At 40.1% G+C, this 18,740-nt stretch overlaps 1 protein-coding gene across 1 annotated transcript in view; it reads left to right on the forward strand.

The window, feature by feature from the left end:
- The first annotated feature begins 1,017 nt into the window (after positions 1-1,017).
- CLVS2 (clavesin 2) overlaps positions 1,018-18,740 on the forward strand; it is a 65,163-nt gene continuing 47,440 nt past the window's right edge. Inside the window, exons 1-2 of the mRNA XM_045798425.2 lie at positions 1,018-1,850; positions 12,771-12,945. Coding sequence (XP_045654381.1) covers positions 1,462-1,850; positions 12,771-12,945 — 564 coding nt within the window. The 5' untranslated portion in view covers positions 1,018-1,461. The remainder of the gene's footprint in view (positions 1,851-12,770; positions 12,946-18,740) is intronic.

The following is an 18,740-nucleotide window of genomic DNA, read 5'->3' on the forward strand; positions in this document are numbered from 1 at the left end:
GGGGCGCGCCTGACTCCCGCCGCCCGGCGCGCACCGGGAGAGGCCCGCGCCCCGCAGCGGCCGCCCCGCCGCGCCCACCGCCCGGCCGCTCCGGCGCACAAAGGCGGCGGCCGCCCGCGTGGCCTTCTCCATCCAGGCATTCGAACCCCGCTCCCTCCCTTCTCCTCTCCCGGGAACGCGAATGGCAGGGCCAGGCGAGGACCTGGGACGCCGGTGGCCCTAGCTCCGCACGCCCACCCTCCTGCTGGGAGAGGCAGCGGGCTGCTGGCGGACGATGTGGTCACGGCTGCTCCCCAGTGCGTCTTCGGCCCGGGTCCCAGCTGCCGCCCCTCTGCTCTGCTCGCTCCATCCCACGGAGAGGAGTTGATGCTGCTGTCGCCGCCGAAGCCGGGGCTGATGGATGCCAGGGAGTGCCGCATTGCTTAGCGTCCCCGCCTCCGGGTTTGCTGGTAGGAGCCCGCTGCTCTTCTCTCTTGCTTTGGGGTTTTATAGAAAAGGTAGAGACATTTTAATTTTATTCTCCACTCCTCTTCCCTACCTTCTCTCCCCCGCCCCCAACCTCGCATTTGGAAACGTATATTGTGGGAGAGATCCCCCTCCTCCCTGCGCACCCCCCCCACCCATAATTCCGTTGAAATAAAGGCTAGAGGAAGGCAGAAGTTGCGGGTGGGGCTGGGGTGGGGGGGAAGCCCACGCTGGTGCCAACGCCACCAGAAACCCTTCTGGTGCCTTCTGAGATCACGGTGTTCTAGGAGGGGAGGAGGGAAGGTGCGCTATCTGCAGAGTCTCCACCTAACTGGATCATAATCATTTTAAACAAAATCCTACAAATGTCTTTTAAAAATAACATTTTTGAATAAGCAGAAGGAAAAATAAGCTCCTTTCCCCCCTCTTTCCCTTTCTCTCTTTTTCTTTCTGGCAAAGACGCTCTCTCCCCGCCCTGGAGCTCAGCGCTGAAGAGCCACCTTATTATTAATCAGAATTCCCATCGTTATCCCTGGCAGGCGCATCCTTCAGTAGGGACCGCAGAAGCATCACAGAGCTGGGGCTGAGATGTGCGTGGGGGTTGTTTTTGTTACATCTTGGAAGAGAAGAGGACAGTACCAAGATCAGTGCCAAGCGTGCTGGGTGGGCTTAGGGGCGTTTTGTTAGGATCGAGGAAGGACAGGGAGTGTTGGGCCCGCCAGAGGTCCACCTCTCTTTAAAGGAAAGCGAAGAAGGAACCAAAGTGAGGTGTTATTTTTAAGGGGTGGGAAAAGACGTTTATACCCCCCCCCCAGAAAAAAAGCTGCGGGAAAGCAGGAGCAACAGGGTACTAGTCTGGACACCAAGACGAATAATTTCCTGTACAGAAGAGAAAGCAGGCAGCAGTGAGGTCCGCCAGAACGTCGTGGTGGCCAAGGCCAGTTTGTTGTGGGACAGTCAGCAAGAGGAAGGGAAGGTTCAGGAATAAGCAGAACAATGACTCATTTACAAGCTGGTCTCTCCCCTGAGACCCTGGAGAAAGCTCGCTTGGAGCTCAACGAGAACCCAGACACACTGCACCAGGACATCCAGGAGGTGAGGGATATGGTCATCACCAGGCCGGACATTGGCTTTCTACGCACAGATGATGCCTTCATCTTACGCTTCTTGCGGGCCAGGAAGTTTCATCACTTTGAGGCCTTCCGCCTCCTGGCCCAGTACTTTGAGTACCGGCAGCAAAACCTGGACATGTTCAAAAGCTTCAAGGCCACTGACCCTGGCATCAAGCAGGCACTGAAGGATGGCTTCCCTGGGGGCCTGGCCAATCTGGACCACTATGGCAGGAAGATTCTAGTCCTTTTTGCAGCCAACTGGGATCAGAGCAGGTAAATCCTAAATTCAAACTTGTACTAGGGATTCTTTTACTCTCCCATTTTCCAGAATTTACCCTGAGTAGTGTCATGGTTTTACAGCTTTGATGTGTTTGTTTATTTGGCTGGAGGAAAAGAGAAACTGGAACTACAAAATGAGGTTCTGGTGGGCATCCTCAGGGGTGGGAGAAAGGCTTTTATTCCTGCCTTCGAAACTCTTACTTCATGAGCACCTAGTTTCTACTGCAGTTTTAAGTGCTTCCTGAATCCTGTTATTGTGTTGCAATCGAAATCATTCAACTTCTAAATAAAGCTGCTAAATTTTCCACCTCTTGAGTAAGTTTACTGTTCTGTGGAGAAATGAGGATGAGAATGGAGACAACTTTTCCTCCTTCCTCCTAATGAAATTCTTAAACTAGGTTCATTATCACCATCACCATCACCACCATCATCATCACCATCACCACCATCATCATCATCTGTCTCCTTAGTACTGAGGTTTTATTTTTAAAGAATAGCTTGACATTCAACCAAGATCAAGTAGGTTTGTTGCTTGGGAACTTTTCTGCTTGGTGATGTGTAGATGAAGGAATAATATGTTGTGTGTCACTTCAATGAGAAGAAGAGTTGTACCCTCTGTCGCTGAGCATGCCTACCGACACTGAAAATAAAGGCTGACTGGTATGCTCGTCCTACACCTGTCACTAATCTGAAGCGTGTGTTTCCTGTCTGATGTGATTTTTCATCTTTTGTAAGGAAGTGGAAAATGTTCAGACATGTCAGTAGGTAGACTTTTTGAGTTCTATTGCTCTTTCATGGAGGAGAAATTATATTCTTATTTCATCTACATTGTAATAGAAAAATGCAGAGAGGGACTATTCCACTTCCTCAGTCAAAATTATTTTCTCAGACTGAAAGACATAAAAAATTATGAAAGGGTCTTGTGTAAGGTAGTTTCAATTAAGTTCAAAGCTAAATATATTTCATGGGACTTGAAAATGTTACCAGAACTATGAATCATGAGGAGCTGGTTGTTATAACATTGGTGTATTTTTAGTTCTGTGAATGGTGACTTTTGATGCATCTGGTTAGTTGGAAACATCTCTGGAACAATTGTAAAAGACTTTCAGAGCTACTGACAAAGCTTATTGATCTTACGGCTTTCTAGAGAGGCTTCTCAGACTGTTGGAATCTTGGAATGTAAGCGAATATTTTTAACAGGTTTTACTCTTTAGTTAACTGTTCCTTGTAATTCTAAGTTGAGAACTACTCTGATTTCTTTTAGATAAATATAAAGACAAATCACTAACTAAGAAATCACAAAGCTAAGAAACATAGAGTTAGCTATTAAGGGGGAATGGAGTTCTGTTCCTTATTTTGGTTACTTATAAAGATCTCACTGTACTTTTTATCAGGTGGCAAAGTTTAAAGGCCCATGAAATGCCATCTCTGACCACAGTTTCTCTTTAAGAAGTTTTTTTTTTCCCCCATCTGAGATGTACATTGTAGGGTCGGTCACGCAAACCAATTTAGTGTATACCAAAATTGAAAAAAAAAAAAAAAACTATTCAAGGAGAAACCTAATCCATATGTCAGTTAGGTTGGCATTTTGTTTATTGAACTACAATGAAATGGGAGCTGTGGAAATTTTATATTTAAATGTATCGCAGAGTCTGTCAAACGTACCATTAGAGAGGCAGATTGCATTCAGAGAGACATGCATATAGATCAGACCTTTTTCCACTTATTTTTATAAGTGAACTAAAATTCACACTGATTTATAAGCCTTATTAAGATGAAAATCACTTATAATTCTCATGTATATGGGAAGCTGATTACTCCAGATTTACTAGAGAAACTGTGTTTTAGTTGTCTGTCTTATTCTTTCATATAAAGGATAGGTGACTAGTAATGAAAATCTATCTCCTTGGAAATCTGCAGTGGGAGATGATTTATTATTTGGTATATAAAATTATTTTTATTAAACCTACACAAAAATCTTAAACATTAAAATTTCATATATGTGAAGTTAAAAATGAGAAGCTATGTCCTGTAAAAATACTCTATCAGGACCTATAGACTAAAAATTGTGAATTCTACTTCTATGGTTGGAAATAAATAGGTATAATCAAAAAGTTCTCCTATGTCAAGATCAGAAGGCATACGAGTTATTTAGAGCTTGTCTAAAATTCCTCCTATATTCTTAGGGAAAAAAATCATTCTTTACTTCCTACCTGCCCCCCGTCTCAGATCTGCCTATATCCAGTAACAAGGACTAGTGGGTAAACGATTCCATCCTCCTGACCTACTCTGTAAACTTCTATCAGTGGGATATGTGCGTAAGAACTGCTCAGAAGTCTGCAGGATGGTTTCTGGAAGTTCCTTCCTGGTAGTATCAGGCTGTCATCAGCCCCTTTCCTACCTTGGGTCTGAATCCTTTTCCTTTCTACCCTCTGCAGCTTCAGTTCTTATCTGACTTGACTTTTAACGAAGTCAGTGTCACCTTCCCTCGATGTTTACCATACTGCTGTTCTGTTACGTATCTGCCACATGCCAAATTCTCTTGGTCCCCACGCCTCTCCTTTTCTGTGAGTCGGCCTGCTCTCATCCTGCCAGACCAAACACCCTGCGTCTCTTGAGAAGACTGCACATCTGATCATAATTCTGACCACCTTCCTTGAGTTGTTCAGTGACTTGCCTGGCTTTCAACAATCTTTTTTTAAAAAATAACATTGTTTTAAGAAAGTAAAATAGCATTGTTTTAAAGAAAGAATAGGTGGGAATATCCAGGATTACACAGGGAATTTCCAGACATGAGGTAGAAGAAAATGTCCCCTTTATTGGGAAAACAGGTTATTTTCAACTTCCCAAAGGGAAAAGCAAGATTTTTCAAATTAAATTTTGAAAAATTTTGTAAAGACTTCTGAAATCACTAATCTGTATAACAAAAAAGACTAAGTCCTACGTTATTGTATTTATAATAGCACGTGAACTAGAGTTAATGCTAGTTGATATTTGTTGAGTGGAAGTGAGTTATGCATTTAAAAAAAGGATTCTAAGTAGGAAGTGATCTGATGTATATTTTCTCCTATGTTAAATTTGTAGGATAGTTTTCTGTGCTCCTCGGGAGACTAGCAACAGTAAATGTGTGTGAGATGGTGACTATAAATAAAATAGTTTCTCTTTATACTGCAGTGTAGTGCAGGTCAGTTTCAGGTTATTGCCGAGAATTGGACCATTTCCAAAGCTTTTATAGGAGAGATGGAATCTTCAGGAAGACTAAAGTAAAATAATAATATTTACAGTGTACCTGTCTTCTAACATATCTAAAAAATAATTGAAATTCTGAAATGTCAGAATGACTTTCAATGTGGTCTGTGACTTTTCTAAAGAGGATAGAACAGGGTCAGATGATTTATTACATGTGTTGAGCAGGCCATACCTTGGTAAAGATTCATACCATTTTAGCTCATTTCTTTCAGACTGTCTCACATAAGTTCTGAAAACAAGAATAAATTCCACCAAATTACAAACAGCTGAATTATTACACCACATCATTAGGATGTAGTAGTCTTCCATGCATCACATGCTGTGTTTCCTTCCTGAAGGATCATACCCTGCTTAGGACTCAGCAGATACCTTCAAATTGTCCACCTGATTGCAACCATAGAGTGTGAGGATAATGTAACATGAAGCTAGAAGAGATCATACTATCTTAAGAAAAGGAAGTTTGGAATGCAAGCAGATCACGGTTTAGACTCTGGAGCATGGGAGCAGGTATCTGAGAAGTTGAAATTCGTGTGAACATTCATGAGTAAATTGGGTCACCTGAAACATAATGATGTCACCCATTCTGATAGTTGGCCTGTAGGTCGTAAGTAGTATTTTACTTCATTAGAATTATAAAGTAGTTCTCTAGACTTTGGTACATCAAACAAGCATTTATCTGGAATCTGGTCAATAGCCATTAGAAAGCAATTAAATACAGCTAAACCAAAATGATTCCTAATATAGTGGCAATTCCGAAGCACTGACCATCTTGCACTGTTTGGCTTTTGTCGTGACAAACACTGATCATCACTTACAGTATCGAAGCTTTGGAGGGGGTAGAAGACCAGCAGGTCCAACATCATACTATGATTCTCTAACTTATCCTGGAATTTGCCTAAAAACCATATTATTGTCAGTTTGTCTATTCTTATTGTGTGGCGTTTTCATGAAAAAGAAAATAATGACATTTGCAAGTTTGGATTGACTTGTGAATATGCTCCCATGTATGAAAGTAATGTGGTCAGTCTCCAAATTGAAGATAGGTTGTGTTGATAATAAATTAACATTTTATTTTATTTTTTATTTTTTTTAAAGATTTTATTTATTTATTTGACAGAGATAGAGACAGCCAGCGAGAGAGGGACACAAGCAGGGGGAGTGGGAGAGGAAGAAGCAGGCTCACAGCAGAAGAGCCTGATGTGGGGCTCGATCCCATAACGCCGGGATCACGCCCTGAGCCAAAGGCAGACGCTCAACTGCTGTGCCACCCAGGCGCCCCTAAATTAACATTTTAAAACAGCCATAGACTATACAAATTTGTTTTACTCCCAGCCACAAAATTTTATTCTTCTCTGGAAGTGCACTGAAATAAAATAAAACGAAATAAAGTAAAAATTACTAGGAATAGTCAAGGGCAATTAACTAGATAATTAGGAAGAAACACTCATACTCAGTAATCTTAAAACAAACAAACAAAAGAATATAGGCTTAATTTTGAGGCCTGATTTTTGAAGATTTCTTGTCTCAATTTATTAAAGTTTTTATTTATGTATATTTGTTTAAATATGTTTCAACTTTTTGTTTTACAGTGTTATATATTGTGCCGAGGTCAGGAATCCTTATGCTTCAAATCCTGGAGGCATCTTGTGCTGTGTTATATGGGTGGATTTTCAGATTCAGTCAAAACTGGAAATGGCAAGTGTGGATTCCATGGGACTTCTGTCCCAGCAGAGCTTCCATACTATTTCCTTATAAGGAGGCTCTTTTCACAAATATTCTGGAAACTTCAGCTTATTCCAAACTATGCCCTTGGTTCATACCATGGAAAATGGGAACGAAAAAAAAAATTGTCCTGAGAAATGTTAGTGGAATACTGGAACAAATCTCTGGAAAAAATAGGACGGTCTCTAGAAACTGGGGCAATTATACAGTAATTAGTGAAATAATCTTGAAATAACAGCAAAGACCAAGAGTGCCAACCTTAAAGTAGGATGTTGATGGGGTCTGACTTGACCCGGGCTATTTTCATATTTTAGGTATGCAACTTTAAACAAAGGTGTAGAGAAACAAAGGATTGAAGTTACTACACTGCACTGAAAGGATGCCTCAGAAGAAATGTTCAAAGATATTTTAAAACAGAAGTCAACAGTTAGTAAATTAATGTTATCCTCAGTGAATGAGTACATTTCCTCCATTCTGGGAAAGGTCGAGCTCTTTGACCTCGCTGAGAGCAGGTGTATATACTTTACTAACATAATAAACAGCACTCCTGATGGGGGGGAAAGGATGTCCCTGTGTATCAGATCTTTACAACATCAAATAACAAACTGAGCAAATAGTACTCGATTTAAATCGTTTTTTTAAAAGTACACCTGAGTCGAGCGTTTGTCACATACATAGAAATTTAGTAGGTGCCAGGGGCAAATGAAGACATGTAACGCATTCTTTGTACCATCAAGGGGCATATGACCTCTGGGAAGAAAAAACATGAGGCGCTAAATGTCTACCAGAGAGAATGTAAGTGCTTAATGGGGTACCGTGTGCCTGCGCTTGAGGTTCAGGGCCAAGGGGCAGCTGCGGGCTCCTCAGTGCTGTGCAGAGAGAACATCACCTTCTCCGTTAACTGAATTTGACCTTTTATTGTTTCATGTTCATTCATTCATTAATTACTTCATTTATTCATTCGTTTAAAACACTTTTATAGCGTGGGTGATGTGCCAGGCACTCTTCTAAACCCGTTACAAACATCGATCTATGAAATCTTTGCCACAATCCTACAAGGCAGGTCCTATTGATACCCACATTTTGCAGTTGAGGAAACTGAGGCGCTGGGCGGTGAAGTATCTCACGCATGACCGTACAACTAGTAAGTGAATTGTTCAAGCTTTTTGTGTGTGTATAGACAGTGACCGACAGGAGTCTAGGTAAAAACAAATCTAGGGGAAAGAATTCCATCTATTGTTTAGAAAATCTTGATTGAACATCAGAATAGAAAATTACAAAGTTCAGCTGCTGGAATAAATCTCTGAAGACAAAGATTGCACTTAGCTGACCTTTGCTTAGAGTGTCCTACCCTAAAAGGAAGAGTTGCCTTTTTGACGTTTGTGTTTTTTCCAGCATAGTTATACTTTATTTTGTTTTGTTTCATTTTATTTTATGTTATTCTGGTGGCGGTAGGTACATATTGTTTTACCTTTCTTTTTCCCCAAAGAAAGACATTATTCCTGTAGTTGTTGCATTTTCAGTGATTCACTTGTTCTCACTCACCTGCATTCCCACAGCGGGAAAACTAAAGCAAGGCTCATGCAGCTAACCTTCTGTGCTCAGTGGTACAAGCCAGACAGATGAATATTTCAGAGTTCCTACTTTCTCTAGGTTTGTAGACCTCGCCTCTTCCCATTCAGACTCTTAGGAATGTCTTCTCGCCTTTCCTGCACCAAAGCCTGCTGCTGGGGCCAGACCTGGAGCATGCCCTGGAACCGGGCATGGTACCACGTTTGTATTGACTTCTGATCTGTCTTCTGACACACATGCCACGGAGACCTGAAAAAGCACAGCAGCTGTTCATTAGACCGTGTTCTAGGTATGAGATAGCACGGGGAGTGCAGAGAACCCAAGTGTCAGAACGACCCGGCTTCTCATCAAGGCTCCCCGCTTTACTCTCAGGGTGATGCTGGGCAAACCATTCCAATTCTCTGAGACCCTGTGTCCTCATCTCCAAAGTAATAGGAACAAAGCTAGCTTAGAGACTTTGGGCTTGTTTTGAGATTAAGATAATGCATTTGAAATTGCCTTGGCAATCTTAAACGATCACACAGATAGAAGTATTATTATTATTACCACTCAGTAATATAAAACACCTAGATAGGCTCATCAGCTTTAGCGCTAATGATACCCCAAGGCATTAATAGAGACAATTCTTCGCCTTTGTCTTTCCCCTCAGCACCTTTCTAATAGGAAGTGCTTCAGACACGAGAAACGTGGCTTAATGAAAACTGAGAGGTGGGGGCAGCCTTAATGAAGAATTTAATAACAGCTGATTGATTTGGTGACAAAGGGAAATTGCTTGCTGGTGTGCTGTTCAGTGCGATGCCCAGATGTCAGTGTTGCCTTGTCAGGCTGAAAGAAAAGGTTGGGGAACGGGAAAGAAATGACCTGCTTGTGATTTAGGTTCCTCTTTGCACGGATTGGAAGTTGTAGAGGATGCCACTCTGTAAGCCCCAGGACAGCACAGGCCAGTCAGCAGCCCCAGTCCTTGCCTGGCCAGAGGCAGGAGAACAAGCTTCCCTGCTCTTGATTGTATCCGTAGCAAATAGGAGATACAGGGGTCCGTCTTCCCCATACAGTTTTTATACATGATCGCAGCTCTGCTGTCTTTCAAGAGCAAGGGTCTATATAGTCTGGCGCCCCAGTTGTAAAATCCCTTCCTGGTGTTATTATTTCTTCTTACTACATGCCATGCATCCTCGTCTCCAAGTCGATTTCAGATTCAGGCTTTACTTAATGCTGTTTTGGGAAGCACAATCAAGAGTCGAGAGCTGCATTAATGTGCTAGTTTGTTATTTATGGCTTTCTTCCAACGTACAAGGGGAGCATAGCAATGGTGGAGCTCCTACAGTTGGGAGGTAAACCTCAAACGTGAACATACGTATTGTAGCGGCCTCAGATGTGTAGATGATAACAGTTAAAAATAATTTCAAAGAGAAGAATGAAAGCAGGATTCTGGGAGATATAAAATTCATAAAATCCTCCATTTCTTTGGAAGATATTTGACAGACTTTGGCAAGATCTCATGTAATAATGTTCTGCTTATGAAAAGCCTGCTGAGCTGCTAATGGTAGTAATGTGACATGTTTGACAACAGAGGACTGGAGTGGCAAGAGTGGTTTTGACCTGCCCTTTGAAGGCGGTTAGCTAAGATGTTTTAATGTTTCTTTTCTTCAATTTGGACATCAAAATGATTTATATAAAGATCATTTGATTCTCTTTTTGAAGAAAGATATTAAATTTAAAAACTTGGTGAAATTTGCTCTTGAAAACTTTGCAAACCTGCTTTTCGTCATTGCTGATTATGGGATTTGCCTTATTGTATTTCCTTGGGAATAATGATATGTCTGTAAGTTTTTCTCTTGATTTGGCCTCAGTTTGGGAAAACCATACTTAAAGTGTATTATTTAAAACAAATTGCCTCTTGATTTCTGCCTTTACTGATGCTCTGGTTTATTCTCACTGGATATAATACATCATCCTTCCAAAGCTGATTTCAGATTCAAGTTTTACTTAACGCTATTTTGGTAATAGTGCTATTTGCTATATAGTTACTCTATAGGTAACACAAGAATGATCATAATGGGGAGAAATTCTAAATTGGGCTTTTCTAATTAAAAATGTTTTACCATGATATTATGAATTTCAGGAATTAAAATGAATATTTTTTAACAGGTCTCTAAATTTAAACCAGAAATATAGCCTTCTTCCTCCATCTTTCCAGTCTGTGTAGGTTTATAGGCTTTTTGTCATAACACTGTGTTAGGCTATTATATTTATAAAGGAGACAGGCCAGCCATGGAGTGGCAAATAAAGGTATTCGCCCATAGGTATTTTACAGATTTAAAGACAAATAGGTAATAGAGCTTTACACAAAATTTTATTATCTTGTGTATTCAGGAAGTATTCTGGGATGCCATGTCCTTATGCCTATAGAATAGTCTCTGTACCTTCTAAAGGTTTAAAAATAATCTCTTGGCCCTTGACTTTTATGAGTAATAAGCTATCTAAAGATCATCATTAATTTTAAGTATAATGTACAAATAGCCTTCAGTTCTGATTATATCCTGCTTAGTATACTGTGTCTGTGGTTACCATTACAATAAAAAGTATGCTTTGTATGTATTCCAACCAACATTTACTGAATACTTGCTGTATACCTGGCGCTGTGAAAGTACTTTCACCTGAATCATGTCCTTGACTTTCCTCCCCAGCCCCGTCCCTCCAACCCCCCACTGCCAATAAGATAGAGTAAGATAATCACAGGTACTTCCATTTTTTCATATAAGGGAACTGAGCCTTAGAATTATAGATCAATGACGTGCCCAGGACCACACAGCTAATGAAGGACAGGGAAGAGATTCCATCTTGAAGTCTTCTGACGCCATGCTGTATGCTTGAGTAATGTTGGGATTCCAAAGGGATTCTGTTCCAAACTACTGATTTTACAGATGAGGAAATGAGACCCAGGGCAAGTGAAAAATTGCCTGACGTTCCTTTCTGGACTACTATGCTTTCTCCATTCACCTCCAAATGTTTTTAGAAGTAAAAATAGAACTACTCCCTCATATGTATTCACTCTCTCCTACTGTCTTCCTGGTGAGCCCATCACTTCCACTCCATGCTAGGGATTTCTACCCCTAGTCCACCAACCCTCCCCATCCCACCTGTTCCCGAGGTCAACATTTCTTTCTCTAGTTTTTTCTAGATGTCTCCACCTGAATATCTGAGGCGGAAAACTTGAAATGTTACCATTTTCATAAATTTGGTGATTCCCCTTGAAATGCTGGGATTTCCTTCTTGAATAACTATTTCATTTTCTTCTCAGCTCTGACTACATCACCTCCTTCACTTACTTGAACTGTGTGTTTTTGACTCTGGAATTTTCCCCCTTGAGCTTTCTCCTCAGTTTAGGATCTACTTTTTCAGATGTTTACTTGATATATCTTTCTGGGTGTACTACAGACTTCTCACCAACACTACAATGGGCTTTCTTCCAAACTCTACATTTCCAGCCATCCTCCAACTGTATCCTCTTCTTGCATTATCGATTTTGATGAAAGATTTTGCCGTTTACTCAGGCTCGGAAGCTAGAAAATCTTTGTGTCATCTTTTACTCTTCCTTCCATCTTAGTCTCTGTGTCTAATTAAGTATCACATTTTAACAAATTTACCTCTAAAATACTTCTCAAATTTGGCTTTTCTTTGCTCTTCCTTCTGCTGCCTTCGCTGAGGCAGTGTCTTACTCTACAATTAGTGTCTTTGCGCTCTAGTCTACTCCCATCTTACAGGAACGTAAAGAGCATTCATTGGGTTCCTACGATGTGCCGGGCGCTCTGCTAATGTGCAAGGCTGAAAGATAAAAACTCAACCCCATATCCTTCTTTCTTTCATTGCATCTTTATGATATAAACTCCATATGAGTAATTAAAATCTGCTGACACTTTTAACCATAGCTGTTTAACCCTAGTGTTCTTGTTTACTGGTGAAACTCTTTCAAATCTCATTCTCAAGTTTTCCAAATGTGAAGGTGTGAAATGTCAGTCTTACTGAGGGCATTCTTGAGTTGTTTCAAAAAGTACCATGCCTAGTTTTCAGGATAGTTGAGATGAGATTTTAGAAAATCATAGGAAGGCCTGGAGGTAAAGGAAATGGTTGTAAAATATGAAACAAAATATTTTCAAAGGCATTTTAGTTTGTTTTGGTAGAATACATGTTAAATTCTAATATGTCTCTGGAGTGCAACAAATAAATTTCCTCTTGGAAGAAGATTTCTAAACAAATTATCTTCAGACTCCTGAGGTATTTTAAAGGGAATTTTCAGCGTACTAAACACTTTCTACAGTTTTGACGAAAGTGGTTGTTAGATTTAATGCAGTCCATTTCTGTTGCTGATAGGTACACACTGGTGGACATTTTGCGTGCCATCTTACTTTCCTTAGAAGCCATGATTGAAGATCCTGAGCTTCAAGTGAATGGATTTGTTTTGATCATAGACTGGAGTAACTTCACCTTCAAGCAAGCCTCCAAGCTTACACCAAGCATGCTGCGATTGGCTATTGAGGGCCTTCAGGTAAAGATTTACAAATTACCCAGTTTCTCAGCCTTTCAGTGTTTGACTTCTCTTATGTAATGTGTTAGAATGACAAAATGTCTTACTTAAAAAATACTAAAAACATTTTTTAAAGTAGTTTTTAAGCACCAACACGGAAATACTAACCGGACAAAGGATTATAGAAGAAAAGTTGAAAGATATGGACCTTTTAATAGATAGGGTTTGTAATACTGGGTACAAACCTCACTATGTCTAAGCATAAATGTGGGTGATGACCCGAGATTTTTACCTTGATAATCAGAACAAAGGGCATGTTTTGGATTTTAATTATTAGCTGTTCAGGTTTTTTTGTTTTGTTTCTCTTTCTTTTCCTGTGTATATGAATTATTAGCTAAATATTCGCTTTAAAACTATTCCATTTAACCTGCTGAATTGGGGATCCGATCATTCATATCTTCATGTTGCCCAAAAAACCGTTAGAAAGGCAAACAATCAATATGTATTTTGATCCCTAAGATTTGCAATCACTGTTTGAATTACTTCTCTAGAATTAATTCAGGTTTTTGTTGTTGTTGTTGTGGAAGGGCCATCACATGGAATTTACATAGGAATGGTGCTTCCTCCAGTGAATGACACTTACCGGGTTAGGAACTATAAAATGGAAAATCAATTATTAGTGGCATGTCAGAAACCTACTATTGACGATTTCTTTTTAAGTTTTAGGATGTCTTTCTTCTCTCTGTAGTTTGCTTTCCAGTACTTTGTATACAATATTTATGGAATAAATTTTAAATTTTTAAAAAAATTTGCAAGTTAAGTCTTTTGGCCAGAGTGCTAGACTTTATTTTTTTATGTTGAATAGCCAAAATAATCCAGATCTCTGTTTCATAGTAATTTCTGACTGTATCTGTAGGCACCTAAATTGATGGCTGATGACTCACTAAAAATGGTCCACTTCTCCAGGCAGCAGGACATCTTAAGCAAATTGAATTCACAGTTTGGATTTTGCCTCTGAAGTGAATAAGGCACACTGATCCTTTTTCTCTGCATAGCTTTTTCCTGGTGCAGGTTTCCTGACTTGCGCTGGGTGAGTCAGCCTTGCTCCTGTCTTATCTTAAACAACATCTTTTTTAAAAACTCCATAGAGACAGTTCATAGGGGTTGAGAGAGGACACAGGATAATCATGTTTGGAAATGCGTATATCATGTTGATTCATTCCTAATTCTGTTCTATTGCCAACAAAGTGTAAAGTTTCCTTAGCTTTATAAAGAAAATTGGTTACTACAACCATGTTACTTAGCACAGAACGGTAATCTAGCATTTTACAATTGTTTTTTTTTTAATTTAACAAGCCATCTTCTTCTTGCATGAGGCACGGGCTAGGTCTTCAGCTACATGAAGAACTGGAGATCTCATATTATTTGTAAGAAGTGAAAAAAAAATCTCAAGAATAAACTCAGTATCTTGCTATTTGCCAACTTCCATGCTTTATGGAGTCATGTAATAGTAGCATTGTAAGTCAGTCCAGGAGGCAAACCTGACCACTGGGACGAGTTTGGGAGCTTCCCCACTAGCCATAGCCACTATCAAATTCAAGTGCTAAGTGCCAGCACTGACAGGAACTACAGTTAATTTAAATCTCTGTGTTTGTGTTGGAGAGGGAAGGATCCCCTCCTCAGTCAGGGACCTGTGCTGACTGCCTTGTTTCTTTTTCCCATAAATGTTTTGGTCGCCTTTCCTTTCTCCCAAGACCCAGACTGAGGAAGCAGGGTTGATTTCCCCTGGTTGCCACCTGGGAAGACACCTAAAAGAAAGGAACTCTTTCTGGGGAATAAATTTGACATCTTACTAACATTTATTTTTTATTTTTTTAAGATTTTATTTATTTATTTGAGAAAGACAGAGAGACAGAGACAGAGTATGGGGGGGAGAGGGGAGGCAGAAGGAGAAGCAGACTCCCCACTGAGCAGGGAACACGAGGAGGTGGGGTTCTATCCCAGGACCTTGAGATCATGACCTGAGCCAAAGGCAGATGCTTAGCCAAGTGAGCCACCCAGGGGCCCCCGTTACTAACCTTTGAACTCAGTTTTTCTTCAGTTTGGATTGGGTTTTTAAGGGCTTATATCTATGTGTCTATCTTGTGTCTATGTCTACATCTATATCTAGATCAAAAAACAATAGGAATTCCAAATAAGAATAGAAGGTGTGCTAAAAGTGTTCCTTTCACGGAGACAGGCATGAATTCCTAGTTTGTCTTCCACTGAAGTAACACTTTATGACTTTTCTAACCACTACTCTGTTTTACTTTGCATATGCATATGCAGTGTTCCATGAGAAACATTGTTGCGTATTGATCCATGTTTCATGCAAAGCATCAATAAACTTTTTTTTGAGATTAGCATAAGACCAAAAAATGTTTGCAGTAAGATACGTACGCAACTTTAGATTGCTAAACATAACTAAACCATCACCAAGACTACAAGTACTAGGACAATAGTAAACCACTTCCAGTGAACCCAGTCAAGGAAATTAAGAGATGAAGATATTTTTAATAACTCAGTGATAATTTATATCATGCTATAAACTTGCTATAATATGTTACTTTTATTTAAGCAAACATAAAAAATATTCTAAGGAGTTGAAGTAAAAATAAGAAAGGGCATCAATGGGTCTAGTGCCAGGAAGAAAACTTACTTTAATGATGTATATTATTAATAGGTTGATGTACTTTGAAGAGACCCCATCTCTCTTCCTCTTTAGGTGGTTGTATAACCTGTCTAAATGCACACACCAACGCCCTTTTTCTCAAGCAAGAGTATTTTGAGTGACCTGGCTAGAGATAGTATCTGACACCTGGAAGAAAGACACATAGACTATTGCTTTTAGGACCTGCCTGTGATCAAAGTGCAAGGTCCATAGAGAGAGAACATGGAAGGGTGGAAATAGAATGGGCTTTAGAGGCAGATAGGCCTGGGTTTGGATGACAAGCCTGCTACATACTAAATACTTGGCAAATTACTTACCTTGTTTGCATTTCAGTCTATTCATTTATACCATTCAAATTAGAAATGATACATCTTGTACCTAACAGGTGATGGGAATGCTCAGAGTAATTGATGTGGGTAAGCTCATTTGTCAGGTGGCATACTTTTCTGCATATGTGCTGGTTTTCTCACAATTCAGTGACTGCTTAGACTATTTAGACTTAAAGCTGATCGACTTTGGGAATCTGAATAACATGATATTTTGCTTTTAGTGCTTAGGTTATCAGTACACTGATTGCATTTTTTTAAATCACTGTGTGGTTTAAGTAGCATCTAGATATTTTCATGTTAGCTGCCAAATAAAATATTTTTTCATGTTGGAAGCCAAATGAAAAATGAGGTTGTTTCACCTGGTGAAAATTAATCTTTGTTTCCTTGGGGAGAAACTCCAGGCACAGTTGGAAAGGAGGCGCTTGTGGAGATATCCTTGGCCTGGAGGGATGACCAAGAGTTTGCTAAGTGAACAAGGACAGGAAGAATATTTTGGACAGGAAAACTTTGGGGAGGTGCTTTGAACACACATACAGCTGTAAGGCATTGCAGGTCCATGATAAATCTGTTTCGAGGTGGCTAGACCGAGAAGTGAATTGAGGCAAATGACCAGAGGTGAACCAAGCAAGGCTGACTGAGAACTGTTTCAATGGGATGGAGCTGATGACATTCTTTGTGATTTGGCCTGTGTTCTCCAGACATGGGGAGGTTTGGAACAGGCAAACGACCTGGCCACTCCTGTGCTTGGGAAAGATCTCTTGAGCAGAAGAAAGGACTTGGATAGAAGGTTGGAGAAGTTAGATTTAGAAAGCCCCCATACTGCCGTGGAGGTAATCATATTGATCTCATTTTGTAGGACAGAAAATGACACTTCAGGGAGTTTAAGAGACTTAACCAAATTTTCTCAAATGACATAAAGGTTTGAGTCCAGGTTGTCTGACTCCAAAGACCAGTGTCTCTCATGACTCTTGTTTCTATTGTTTCCAGGGCTGTGTTTAAGAAAAAGTGGGTAGGCTCAGATTAGAGTAACTTCACTCCCCCATACCAAATCCTCATGCTATACTACAAGTGAAATTTGTTTTTGGGGTAGGGAGTACAATTCTAACTAAAGAAGTCACAAATGGCTGACCTGTGGCAGAACCATTTTCTTCTTCCCAGTGAAAATCCTCCTTGAGTGATTGCCAGCCTCTCAGTTCCCTGTGAAAAAGGCCAAGTGAAAGGCATTTTTCCATAGTCGAAGAGAACTTTTATCAACACAACCACAGCTTGATAAGCCATTCATGATACTGGTCCACTGCAGTTATGCTTTCTCTGTGCAGAATCTGTAAACACGTTTTTAAACGAAAAGCTTCAAATATTTTTACCAACATAATGTAGTTCCTTAATAGATAAGAGGCAACATCAGATATTTTTGTGGAAATAAATTATTCAGACTTCATTGGAAAGAAACAAGAAAGAAAATTATCTTGCTGCTTATAAGAAGTTAATTGATTGGGGTAGTCATAGTAACAGGAAGCATCTTAGAAAATCAATACAAGATTAAGTGGATGTGACTTGTAGCCCTGGGAAGCCAATTAAAACATGAAATGTTTGGAAATACCTGGAACAGCTGAGACTGTTTGAATTTACAGTGAAGCGATGTTCTCTTTAATATTTCTTGCCCTTGTTCTATTTTTATTTTTTTCTCATAAAATACAACCATTCTTAAAACTCTTTAGTAATGAAAAACTCAAACTCTGTTACGAATCCAGAATCTCTTGTCATTTTTTTTAAACTTATACTAATGCTACCTGTTGTTCATTGTTCTTTGGCTATTTTTATCTGTTTTTCCCTCTTAGCTCTGTCCTTCTGTGTCTCAGTGCTTTTGTTGCACAATTTCACAGGAATCCCCAAACTCCATCTGCTGAAAAGTACATAATGTAGTCAAGACGCGGCTCGCTGTCAGGGGGTTTGGCTGTAACAAGGAGCTGAATAGTTCTTTGAGTTGCTACATAAAACTCAGATGTAAGGGCCATCACAAAATGCCTAAATCAGTGCCAGATATTTTAAGAGCCCTTAATAAATGGGACTTGTGAAAGAATAAAGAATACGTAATCAATTCACAGCACTTGATGCCAGTCCTTTCTTCGGTCTAAAGGGTCTAGTGTCAGGAGCAGCCACCAATCTGCTGGCTCTGGGAGCTCTGGTCATTCATGTGGAAGGCAGAAAGTGCTGCTGTTACAAATTCTGGCTCTGACTGTTTGGAAGCCCAGTCCTACCAGGGGGATCTTGCCAAAAACAGAAGACATGCTAATGACTTGGAACATCACTGTCCAAGACTAGCGGGTGAAGAGCCCCATTAACTTCAGTCCAGCTTTAGTTTGTGCAGTCCTCTAAATCCTATCTGCAATTTCTGGCAGCTTCCAAATTGCGTGTGTGTGTGGGGAGGGGGATGTTTAAGAGAGAATATCAAAAAAGAACTCAGTGAGATGTTGAGTAAATTAGGAATTTGTAATAAAACAAAAAGACTCTGTGCTTTGCAACAGTGTTCTTTGCAATGGCTGTTAACCTGCCAATAGTTTTCAGGCTTAAAATACTTTGGACAATAGCAGAAACTTCTTGCATTCAAGCTACCTTGTAAACCTAAGGCAGCATTATGGTGTATTGCTGGGAGAGGGCTGAAACAATGTCTATCTTTTTAAAAATGAACACAGATTCACGAACTGTATTCATTCAGACAGCCTGAAGGTGGGAGCGTTTATTTCCACATTTTGTATGCACAGGCAGAACCATATTGA

Source organism: Ursus americanus, chromosome 11 (genome assembly GCF_024610735.1).
Source record: "Ursus americanus isolate L20-20 chromosome 11, mUrsAme1.1.p, whole genome shotgun sequence".
Classification (NCBI taxonomy): domain Eukaryota; kingdom Metazoa; phylum Chordata; class Mammalia; order Carnivora; family Ursidae; genus Ursus; species Ursus americanus.